The sequence below is a fragment of the Syngnathoides biaculeatus genome, chromosome 7, assembly GCF_019802595.1.
Source record: "Syngnathoides biaculeatus isolate LvHL_M chromosome 7, ASM1980259v1, whole genome shotgun sequence".
Taxonomy (NCBI): domain Eukaryota; kingdom Metazoa; phylum Chordata; class Actinopteri; order Syngnathiformes; family Syngnathidae; genus Syngnathoides; species Syngnathoides biaculeatus.
The window spans coordinates 1,337,753-1,350,745 of NC_084646.1; the positions used below are offsets into that span (position 1 = coordinate 1,337,753).

At 42.5% G+C, this 12,993-nt stretch overlaps 1 protein-coding gene across 7 annotated transcripts in view; it reads right to left on the reverse strand.

The window, feature by feature from the left end:
* Positions 1 to 12,993, reverse strand: part of kifap3a (kinesin-associated protein 3a) — a 206,669-nt gene that overhangs the window by 103,345 nt on the left and 90,331 nt on the right. For all 7 annotated transcript variants that reach the window (XR_009795737.1, XR_009795738.1, XR_009795739.1 and 4 more), the window contains one exon: positions 4,439 to 4,539. Coding sequence is in view for 4 of the 7 variants with exons in the window: in XM_061825097.1 (XP_061681081.1) it covers positions 4,439 to 4,539 (101 nt within the window). In the remaining 3 variants the exon portion in view is untranslated. The remainder of the gene's footprint in view (positions 1 to 4,438; positions 4,540 to 12,993) is intronic.

The window sequence follows — 12,993 nt, forward strand, 5'->3', positions numbered from 1 at the left end:
ACGGACATTAGAAAGTAAGTTCGTCTGGTCAGTAGTGTTGGGCACATTACTTTGAAAAATTACAATTACTTCTCCCAAAAAGTAACTGAGTTAGCGATTGAGTTACTCCACTGTAAAAATAACCAGTTAAAAGTGACTCTTGTAATACTCCCCCCCCCCACACACACAGAAGTCAGATGAATAGAGCATGACAATACAAAAAGATACCTGCACATAGGTTTGAATTTATTGCAGCTCATGTTTACATTGAACTGAAAATGTTAATGGATTTGTTAAATTCAACTCTTGACATGCATGGATTCCTCTCTCCAAAGATCCACCCACCTAACCCAGTCATATCATCCTCTCATCCTGGGAGAAGCAGCTTCTCAAACGTGAAGTTAGTCTGTTCCTCTTTGGTGTGAAGACCAGCTTTCCCATACTTGTCATGTGCATTTTTACCTTTCACCTCAATGTATCTCCATTTGGCAAATGCCGTCCGTCTTCCCACCGGAGTCTGAGTCCTTCTCACTCGCCATCTCTTGTGATGCGCTGTAAACACCCGCCACTACGGATGCCCTCTAAACACCTGCCCACCTAATTTCTATGATTGGCTTACTATACCTTAGCCAATCATCATTGCTTAACCGATTATCTCACCCTCGCCTCCCTTGTCACTCTCCAAATTTCACACACACGATAAGACACTTGCGCCTGAGTCCTGTGTCTGTGTGTGTGAAGTCGGATGAAAGCTTTTATGTTTTTTATTGGTCAGCTTCAGTAACGTGCAGTAAAGGGGGTCGTTATACTGACAGTCAGAGTAATTAGTTAGATTACCCGTGACTAAAAAAAAGTAACGGCGTTAGTAACACCGTTTATTTAACCCAAGAGAATCCATGGGGTCACATATGACCCATTGCAATTAAGAGCCCACTGTATAAACACAAAGCAACATAGTTACTCTTTTCACCCTGAAAGCTCAACGTCACATGTGTCTGCATTAAATGCATAGTTTTTTGGTCGTTAAGGCCCACTGGGTCATATGTAACCCAATACCTAAACCAGAAGTAAATTAGTAAATTTTTCCAAATGTGATGTTTTTGTGCTCCTTTGATACTTATTGATTAATTTAGTTGGTACATAAAAACTTAAAAGAGGATTTGGATTTCTTGGGTTTTCTTGGGTTAAATGCTGTTATTCCCGTCACTGGTGGTTAGCATCAGTTTCTTCAAGAAAATGAATAAACTGACAATGGTAAAGTCTCCTTGCACCAACAAAGTTAAGTTTCAAAACTGGTTTGACGACGTGGTTGAGCTGGAACACGTATTTACTCTATTTGTTTTTTGGTGAATTATGCAGTGTAGAAAAATGACCTTCTCAGGGTTGTCCTCTTTCACCGTCCTGAATTCTCTTGAGCATCCAAATATTTTTTCCTGTCAAATTCTGTCCAGTGCCTTTCTAACTTCCCCCTTACAAATTCTTTTCATTCATTGACTTATCAAAGTACTCTTTCCATCTACTTAGTACACTACTGGCACCAGTCAACATATTTCCATCGCTATACTTAATCACCTTTACTTGCACATCTTTCTGGCAAACCTGTAGAGATCCTTTTCTCCCTCTTTCGTAACCAACCTGGTGTATGTGTCATATGCCTCGTTTAGCCTTCGCCACCTCTACCTTTTCCCTATGACGCATCTCAATGTATTCCTTACGCCTCTCCCCAGTCCTCTCCGTGTCCCACTTCTTCTTCGCTAATCTTTCCTTGTATGACTCCCTGTATTTTGGGTTTCCACCACCAAGTCTCCTTCTCCCCTTTCCTACCAAAAGACACACCAAGTACTCTCCTGCCTGCCTCTCTGAATGCCTTGGCTTTAGTATTCCAGTCTTCTTGGAGCTCTTCCTGTCCATCTATAGCCTGTCTCACCTCTTCCCAGAAGGCCACACAACATTCTTCCTTTCTCAACTTCCACCACCTGATTCTCTGCTCTATCTTTGTCTTCTTAGTCCTCCTACCCACTACCAGAGTCATTCTACACACCACCATCCTATGCTGTCAAGGTACACTCACCCCCAACACAACCTTACAGTCGGTAACCTCCTTCAGATTACACCGTCTGCACAAAATATAATCCACCTGCGTGCTTCTACTTCTTCTCTTGTAGGTCACTCTATGTTCCTGTCTCTACTGGAAATAAGTGTTCACCACTGCCAATTCCATCCTTTTTGCGAAGTCCACCACCATTTGCCCCTCAAGGTTCCTTTGCTGAATGGCGTACTGACACATCACTTCTTCATCGCCCCTGCTTCCTTTGCCAACATGTCCATTGAAATTTGCACCTATCACACCTCTCTCTCTCTGGGATGCTCAGAACTACTTCGTTTAGAATTTCTCTTTCAACTTGAGGTCACATCCTACCTGTGGGGCATAGCCGCTATACACAATACCCTCAATTTCAAATTTCAGCCTCATCACTCGATCTGATACTCTTTTCACCTCCAAAACATTCTTCACCAGCTGTTCTTTTAAAATAACCCCTACTCCATTTCTCTTACTTCCTACTCCATGATAAAATAATTTAAACCCTGCATCTAAACTTCCAGCCTTACTCCCTTTCCACTCGCTGTCTTGGATGCACAGTATATCAACCTTTCTCCTCATCATTATGTCAACTAACTCCTGAGCTTTTCCTGTCATAGTCCCAACATTCAAAGTCCATACATACAAAGGTAGGGTTTGTGCATTCCTCTTCTTCTTCTTCTGACTAAGCCGCTTTCCTCCTCTTTTTTGTCTTTGACGCCCTAAAGAAGCCCGGGCCACGACCTAACTGTTGTAGAATTCGTATGATGAACGCTCATATATGTTTGGCAAAGTTTTATGCCGGATGCCTTTCCTGACACAACTCTCTGTATTTATCCGGCCTTGGGACCGGCCGACAGGTAGCATAATGTGCTGCCCAACGGGCTGCAGATAATCAAAAAGAACCAATCAAATAAAGTCAGCACAAAAGATACAGAATTTACATACTACCTCATCTATGTTAAAGTTAAGGTCAAAAGAAAGCATTCACAATACACAGTCAGCACACAAGGTACACAAATCACATACTACCCATGTTAAAAATATAAAGGATCTGGCGATTTAAAGGATACATGGATGGTGGGGATTCAAACCACAATGGCCCTCACTAGTAGTTCAAGGTTGAGTCGACGATTGATGTTTGGTCCTCGTTGGATACTCTAAGTAGGTAATAACGTTAGCGCGCTAGGTTAACTTGGGCCGAGCAGCTTCGACGCGAACGATACGGCACCAATTTAGGTACTAAGATAAGACTTGTTAAATTTCTTTTGTCCTCACAGCACTCGTTGTACAAGTTATGAAGTTACTCACGTTCAATGTTTCTTCACCATCCACGAATTGATCATAAATCACGTCTCGTTGTTAGCAAGCTAAGCCAAGGAATCCTAGGCTGATAAGCAAGTTTAAGTTGGCATTTCCACTCATCCAACTTCTTATTGGTACTCACTATCCTCGTTGTATACAATATGTAGGTTTTGCAGGACGTGTAGATACTCGCGTTTGATGTTTTCCTCCTCAGTAAATATTGGAAAACACTTGTTTTTTGCGGTCCCAGCTAGGCTTACTGAAGCCGAGCTGCTTCGACGCGAACGATACGATTCCCAATTTTGGTACTAAGGTTGCACATTTGGTGGTTTTAGTCCACTGAAGTCGTCGCCAGGAGGATCCCACGTCGAGTATTCACAACATTCGGTCCAAAATCAGCAGGATTTATTGAATTACGATCGGGCTGGTCAGAGCCTTCTGTTTAAGATGCTACCAGCTGGAAGGCCGGAAGAAATCTCTCACCAGTAGAAAAAGACAGATAACTGGAAATGGTTCACGCTCCGTTAAATCAAGACACCTACTGAGCCACCTAGTTTTGAAATGCGTGTCATTATAAGTGAACATGGAATGAATGCAATCATTCACATCAAACTTTAATTTTCTACCAATCTTTGGCGGGTTGGATTAAAAAGACTAGATGGGGCCCATGGGCTGTAGTTTGCCCACAGCCCTTGCGGCACAGGCACAGTGATTCATAGCAAACAGGAAGGAAGCCTTGGCAGCCCTCTGGTAGAGGTGGCCGAAGTCGCTGGGGAAATGAAAAGTCTGGTATTCTCTGCTGAAGCTACTGCCCCCGCAACTCGATACCTGATAAGCGGAAGATAATGAATGAATGAAAGAAGATTCCCCATTCTGCATGACTATACAGCTGAACAGGACAGGTTAAAAAAGAAATAAAGAAGGGAATCTACAGATTGATCCGATTAAGAGAAAAGACGGATGGACTGATGCACCAAAATCTTTTTCCATAACTTTTATGAGTGTTCCCTATGGTGTCATTCAATGCATAAATGTGTTTATTGGTCATGCTGGTCAAACATTTGGGACTCTTACCTGTGGAATGCAGTCTGTGTTGGGAAACATGGACTTAAATCTGTCCTCCATGCTGATGTGGTACAGAATGCACATGCTGAGCTGTCTTTGGCCCTCATCATCTGAAACACACAATGGATGAATGACTGGTTGTAAGTGAAAATCACGACCTATGGAATGTTTTTTGAAATGATAAAGAAGCTGGCTTTGGCATAACATGTACATCCATTGGCAACTGAAAACAACTGCAGTGAGACCATAAACTATAATGAAGAAAATAAGTACTTGAACACCCTGCTATAATGCAAGTTCTCTCACTTAGAAATCATGGAGGGGTCTGAAATTTTCATCGGAGGTTCATGTCCACTGTGGGAGAGTGAATCTAAAAAGAAAAATCCAGAAATCACAATGTATGATGTATTTGTGCAACACAACTGCAAATAAGTATTTGAAACCCTGTCTATCAGCTTGAATTCTGACCCTCAAATTAGTCCGCCTTTAAAAGTCCACCTCCACTCCATGTATTCTACTGAATCAGATGCACCTGTGTGAGGTCGTTAGCTGCACAAAAACAGCTGTCCACCCCATACAATAAGTAAGACTCAAACTTGTAACATGGCCAAGACCAAAGAGCTGTCCAAAGACAGAGACAAAATTGTATGACTCCACATGGCTGGAAAGGGTGACGGAGAAATTGACAATCTGCTTGGTGAAAAAAGGTCCACTTTTGGAGCAATCATTAGATAATGGAAGAAGCTAAACATGACAGTCAATCTCAATCGAAGTGGAGCCCAATGCAAGATATCACCTCACGGGGTCTCAATGATCCTTGGAAAGGTGAGGAATCAGCCCAGGACTACACGACAGGACTTTTGAGTTCCATCCCAAGAACACCATGCCTACTGTGAAGCATGGGGGTGGTAGCATTATGTTTTGGGGGTGTTTTTCTGCACATGGGACAGGACGACTGCACTGTATTAAGGAGAGGATGACTGCGGCCATGTATTGTGAGGTTTTGGGGAACAACCTCTTTCCCTTAGTCAGACCGTTGAAGATGGGTCGTGGCTGGGGCTTTCAACATGAAAATGACCCGAACTACACAGCCAGGAAAACCAAGGAGTGGCTCCCTAAGAAGCATATCAAGGTTCAGGCGTGGCATAGCTCGGCTCCAGACCTAAACCCAATAGAAAGTCTTTGGAGGGAGCTGAAACACCGTATTTCTCAGCGACAGCCCAGAAACCTGTCTGATCTGGAGAAGGTCTGTGGTGAGGAGTGGGCCAAAATCCCTCCTGCAGTCTGCAGACCTGGTGAACAACTACAAGAAACATTTGACCTCTGTAATTGAAAACAAAGGCTACTGTACAAAATATTAACATTGGTTTTCTCAGTTGTCCAACACTTATTTGCAGCCGTATCACACAAATCGTTTAAAAAAAAAAAAAAAAAAAAAAAAAAAAAATCATACATTGTGATTTCTAGATTTTTCTTTTTAGATTATCTCTCTCATAGCGGACATGCACCTAGGATGAAAATTTCAGACCCCTCCATGATTTGTAAGTGGGAGAACTTGCAATATACCAGGGTGTTGAAATACTTGTTTTCTTCACTGTAATTTGGTTTTTCAAATGCATTCCATTATAAAAACAAATGTAGTAAACTTGTTGGTAAAATAATTTGCCACCAATATTTTATTAATGTTATTATCATCAGCCATTTTCTATCCACTGAAGGCATCGTCTTCACATTTCCAATTTGTTGCGATTGTATGCCGGTGCATTTCATAATTTCATTTAGCAATCTATTTTTAAGTCTTTAAGTATTTTAAGTATACAGTTGATAGGACCTGTGGTCCACCTTATGTCAGCTCTTCAGGCAATGTGGCCAGACCATTTCTACTTTACACTTTTTTTTTTATGACATTGGTAACTTGCGTGCACTGTCATATCCAACTGCATCTTTTCTTGTCCACGATGATAATTAGCAACATTTGGCATTTTATCTTCTTTTGGGTTCCATGGACCCGTTGAAGAACGTTGACATTTGCAGTCCCTAGTAAGGTGAAAAAAATAAGTATTTGAACATCCTGCTACAGTGGTGCCTCGGTTCTCGACCAAAATCCATTCCAGAAGGCCGGTTGAAAAGTGAAACGTTCGAAAACCGAAGCGCATTTTCGCATTACAATTAATGGAAAATGAAATAATGTGTTCCAAACCTAAAAAATATTATTCTTTTCCTTTCAGCTTGTCCAGTTAGGGGTCGCCACAGCGTGTCACCTTTTGCCATCTTAGCCTATCTCCTGCATCTTCCTCTCTAACCCCAACTGCCCTCATGTCTTCCCTCACCACATCCATCAACCTTCTCTTTGGACTTCCTCTCGATCTTTTGTCTGGGAGCAACATCCTTCTACCAATATACTCACTCTCTCGCCTCTGAACATGTCCAAACCATCGAAGTCTGCTCTCTCGAATCTTGTCTCCAAAACATCCAACTTTGGCTATCCCTTTAATGAGCTCATTTCTAATCCTATCCAACCTGCTCACTCCGAGCGAGAACCTCAACATCTTAATTTCTGCCACCTCCAGTTCTGCTTCCTGTTGTTTCTTCAGTGCCACCGTCTCTAATCCGTACATCATGGCCGGCCTAACCAATGTTTTGTAAACTTTGCCCTTCATCCTAGCAGACTCTTCTGTCACATAACACACCAGACACCTTTCGCCAGCTGTTCCAACCTGCTTGGACCAGTTTCTTCACTTCCTTACCACACTCACCGTTGCTCTGAATTGTTGACCCTAAATATTTGAAGTCGTCCACCCTCGCTATCTCTTCTTCCTGTAGCCTCACTCTTCCCCCTCCACTTTTCTCATTCACGCACATGTATTCTGTTTTACTTCGGCTAATCTTCATTCCTCTCGTTTCCAGTGCATGTCTCCATCTTTCTAATTGTTCCTCTGCATGCTCCCTGCTTTCACTGCATATCACAATATCTGCGAACATCATGGTCCAAGGGGATTCGAGTCTAACCTCATCTGTCAGCCTATCCATTACCACTGCAAACAGGAAGGGGCTCAGAGCTGATCCCTGATGCAGTCCCACCTCCACCTTAAATTCCTCTGTCACACCGAAGGCACACCTCACCATTGTTCTGCTCCCATCATACATGTCCTGTACTATTTTAACAACAATGTACTATTTCTCAACTTCCACCACCTGATTCTCTGCTCTATCTTTGTCTTCTTAGTCCTCCTACCCACTACCAGAGTGATCCTACATACTACTATCCTATGCTGTCGGGCTACACTCTCCCCTACCACTACTTTACAGTCAGTAACCTCCTTCAGATTACATCGTCTGCACAAAATACAATCTACCTGCGTGGTTCTACCTCCGCTCTTGTAGATCACTATATGTTCCTACCTCTTCTGGAAATAAGTGTTCACTACAGCCATCTCCATCCTTTTTGCAAAGTCCACCACCATCTGTCCCTCAAAGTTCCTTTCCTGGATGCCGTACTTACCCATCACTTCTTCATCGCCCCTGTTTCCTTTACCAATATGTCCATTACAATCTGCACCAATCACAACTCCCTCGCTGTCTGGGATGCTCAGAACTACTTCATCTAGTTCCTTCCAGAATTTCTCTTTCAACTCTAGGTCACATCATACCTGTGGGGCATAGCCGCTAACCACATTATACATAACACCCTCAATTTCAAATTTTAGTCTCATCACTCGATCTGATACTCTTTCCACCTCCAAGACATTCTTCACCAGCTGTTCTTTTAAAATAACCCCTACTCCATTTCTCTTCCCATCTACTCCGTGGTAGAATAATTTAAACCCTGCTCCCAAACTTCTAGCCTTACTACCTTTCCACCTGCTCTCTTGGATGCACAGAATATCAACCTTTCTCCTAATCATCATGTCAACCAACTCCTGAGCTTTTCCTGTCATAGTCCCAACATTCAAAGTCCCTACACTCAGTTGTAGGCTCTGTGCATTCCTCTTTTTCTTCTGACGATGGATCCGGTTTCCTCCTCTTCTTTGTCTTCGACCCACAGTAGCTGAATTTCCACCGACGCCCTGGAGGTTAGCAGCGCCGGGGGCGGGCGTTGTTAACCCGGGCCATGACCAATCCGGTTTGGGATTCTTTAGATGAACGCTCATATTTGTTTGGCACAGTTTTTACGCCGGATGCCCTTCCTGACGCAACCCTCTGCATTTATCCGGGCTTGGGACTGGCCTACAGATTGCACTGGTTTGTGCCCCCAAAGGGCTGCATTGTTCCAAACCTAAAAAAAAAAAGCTTTAAAAAAAATATATATTTTTTTGTTCCAAACCTAAAAAAGTGTTAGTTTTTTTTTTTGCTTTTAGTCTTAATAAACTGCATATTAGAAATATGTATTGTTTAAATATTTTATATCATGAAATCATTGAAGAAATGTATATATTTTTTTAATTCAAATGTATGCTTAGCAGTAGCGTATGCAAGGCTGGGAGTGCATTGCTGTATCTGTAGCGACTTGGTCCCATGGCTTGTCAACTTTTTTTTTTTTTTTTTTTTTTAATCAAAAGAGCAGAATAACTTGAAACAAGCAATAATGGGGGGAACCAGACAAATTGTTTATTTGCACATAAAGTACGGAACGTACAGGAAATTTAACTTGCAACTAGAGGTAGGGTTAATGGAATAAAAAAAAAAAAGCAATGCAAAACAAATGTTTCAAATGTCTTCGGTGGGGATGACTTTCCCATTTTTAACAAAGAAAGAATCTAATGTAGACTGTTTCTGCTGTCTTTTTAGCACCTTCCTGAAGTGGTTCATAACGTCATTGAAATTTTGCAGTGCTCTGCAACATTCTGCTTTGTTACGGTGATGGTGTTCTACAAAATTATGGATATTGTTCCATTTCGCGCAGATAGCTTTAATGTCTGCACTTGAGACATCCTTCAGCCTCAGACGACATCTCCTCCCTTCCTCGCCAAGCTAACTGCTACACATTCACGAAAATAAGAAGCAACTTTTCGACTTCCTCCAAGATCTGTGGCCTCTGCTTGGTCACAACGGTTGCTCCTTGAGCAACATCACTTGGTTTGAGGGCATCCTTGTGTTTCAGGATGGTGCTGATCGTCGATTATGCCATGCCATACTTCTTTGATAGCTCAGAAACATGCACACCAGATTCAAGCTTGGCTATCAAATCCTTCTTGAAGTCGACAGTTTTACGCACCACTTTCCTTTTTTCAGCACCAGCAGTTCCACTTGCCTTCTTTGGAGCCATGATTGGGGGTTAATGTTGCCCAATTGGAAGAAAAAAAGTCACTACCGGGACACATCCGCGTGCAGAGGAGTGTGTGGGTCAACTGGTTGGGTTGGGCGCAGTTCCACGCGTTACATCGTTTCCGTTTTTTTCTGGGGTGCGTTCGAAAGCACAATAACAAATCATCGTGGCTCAGCTGGTTGGGGCGTTCGAATACTGATTTTCATTCGAAAACTGATTTGTACGAAAAGAGAGACGTTCAAAAACCAAGGTTTGCAAGTTCTCCTACTCAGAAATCATGACAGACAGCTGCACTTACAATCACACCCCGGGGCAATTTAGAATGTCGAATTAATGTTGTATGTTTTTGGGATGTGGGAGGAAACCGGAGTGCCCGGAGAAAACCCATGCGGGCACGGGTAGAACATGCAAACTCCACACAGGAAGGGTCGGAACCTGGATCCTCAGAACTATGAGGCCAACGCTTTCCAGCTACTCCACCGTGCCGCCACTACAAAAGTCTGCTTGTTTTATCTGCTGTGTTTCATTGAGTATGAATTCAATTTGTCCAAGATTTTTGCAAAGACGTTAAAAATCATTCAGAGAAAGCTTATTGGGCGATAATTTTTTTGGTCCACTTGATTGCCTGATTAATGTGGCAAAATAATTTCTGGGTCTTTCCATGTCACTGTTGCTAGTTGGAACTAAAGGCAGCTTTGAAATAGTTTTACACGTTTTGTTGCCCTCATTCATTTCCTGTTCTGTTCGAACATTTCTCCGTCACACCAGACTTACGCATGCAGTACCACAGTTCCTCTCTTGGTTCTCTGTTACAGGCTTTCTCTAGATCCACAAGTACACAATGTAGCTCTTTCTGACCTTCTCTGTACTCTTCCACAAGCATCCTCAAGCCAAATAATCCATCTTCTAGGCATGAAACCAATCTGTTGCTTGCAGATACTAACTCCTGTCCCGTCTCTAACCTCCACTACTCTTTCCCATAACTTCATTGTGTGGCTAAACAAATTTATTCCTCTATAGTTCCCACAGCCTGCAAATCATCTTTGTTCTTGAAAATGGGGACTGGCACACTTTTCCTCCATTCTTCATGTATCTTCTCACCTGTTAGAATCAAGTTGGTCAAAAACTCCACAGCCACCTCTCCAAATTGCTTTCATAGCTCCACGGTTATGTCATCAGGACCAACTGCCTTTTCCATTTTTCATCCTCTTCAGTGCATAACGTCCCCCTTACTCATCATTGCCACTTCTTTGGTCTTTCACACTTGCCTCTTCCACCCTTCCTTCTCTCTCAATTTCTTCATTCATCAACTTGTCAAAATATTCTTTCCATGTCTTTCGCAGACCACTAGCACAAGTCAACACATTGCCATCTCTATCCTTAATCACCCTTACCTTCTGCACATCCTTCCCTTCTATATCCTTCTGTCTGGCCAGCCTGTAGATACTTTTCTCCTTTTGTGTCCAACCTGGTGTACATGTCATCATGTGTCTCTTATTTATCCTTTGCCACCTCTACCTTTGCCCTACGTCGCATGTCAATGTATTACTTTCACCTCTCCTCAGTCCTCTTAGTGTCCCACTTCTTTTCTAATTTCTTTCTTTGTATGACTTCCTGTATTTTGGGGTTGCGCCACCAAGTCTTCTTCTCCCGTTTCCTACCGGACGGTACACCAAGTACTCTCCTGGCTGTCTCTCTGATCATCTTGGCTGTAATAGTCCAGTCTTCCGGGAGCTCCTCCTCTCCATCGAGACCCTGTCTCACCTCTTTCCAATAGGCCGCACAACATTCTTGCTTTCTCAGCTTCCACCACATGGCTCCCTGCTCTACCTTTGTCTTCATAATCTTCCTACCCACCACCATCATATGCTGTCGAGCCACACTCTCCCCTACCTACCTTACAGTCAGTAACCTTCAGATTATATCGTCTGAGTAAAATATAATCCACCTGGGCGGTTCGACCTCTGCTCATGTAGGTCACTCTATGTTCCTGCCTTTTCTGGAAAAAAGTGTTCACTACTGCCATTTCCATCCTTTTTGCAAAGTCCGCCACCATCCGTCCCCCAAAGTTCCTGTTCTGGGTGCCTTACTTACCCATCACTTCTTCATTACCCGTTTCCTTCACCAACATATCCTTTACAATCTGCACCAATCACAACTCTCTCTTTGTCTGCGATGTTCAGAATTACTTTATACAGTTCCCTCCAGAATTTCTCTCAACTAAGTCACATCCTACCTGTGGAGCATAGCCACTAATCACATTAGATTTATTCCATTATCAATGTTGCATCTCTCTATTTTCAAATACTTTTAATCATGTCAAGCATATTGAGTTCCCTTGTGTATGAAATGTGCTATACACATAAATTTGCTTTATTATACATAGCCTCAATTTTAAATTTCTGCATCAAACACTTGATCTGATACTCTTTTCACCTCCAAGAGATTCTTCGCCAGCTCTTCCTTTAAATTAACCCCTACTCCATTTCTCTTCTCATCTACTCTATGTTAAAATCATTTAAACCCTGCTCCTAAACTTCTCGCCTTACTACCTTTCCACCTGCTCTCTCGGGTGCACAGTATATCAACCTATCTCCTAATCATCATGTCAACCAACTCCCAAGAATTTCCTGTCATAGTCCCAACATTCAAAGTCCCTACCCTGAGTTGTAGGCTCTGTGCATTTCTCTTTTTCTTCTGCCGACGAATCCGCTTTCCTCCGCTTCTTTGTCTTCAACCCACAGTAGCTGAATTTCCACCAACGCCCTGCAGGTTAACGGTGCTGGGGAAGGCCGTTGTTTACCCGGGCCACAAACCATCAGGTGTGGTATTCTTTAGATGAACGCTCATATTTGTTTGGCATAGTTTTATGCCGAATGCCCTTCCTGATGCAACCCTCTGCATTTATTCAGACTTGCAATCAGCAAACCAATTGCACTGGCTTGTGACGTCATAGAGCAGCAGGGTTAGGGTTAGGGTTAGGGTAACCCTAACCCTAACCCCTTATTTATTTATTTATTTCTAGCCATAAATCGCTAAATAGAAATGGCTTCACTATCCTGAATGAATATATGAAGTTTTCGGTCTTGTTTTAAAATCATGCAAACAGCGTATATTTAGTCTAAGTTGGTATATTTTCACAAATAAGAATTTAATAAGGAAATCCGTTTCAAAAGTTGTCACCTTAATTATAGAGCAATAGCTGGTCATAATTTGCTTCACCAAAACTATAATTTCACGTGGTAAACTGATGCCATAACCAGACAATACCTAGACGCGTCCATCCCCATTTTAGTCA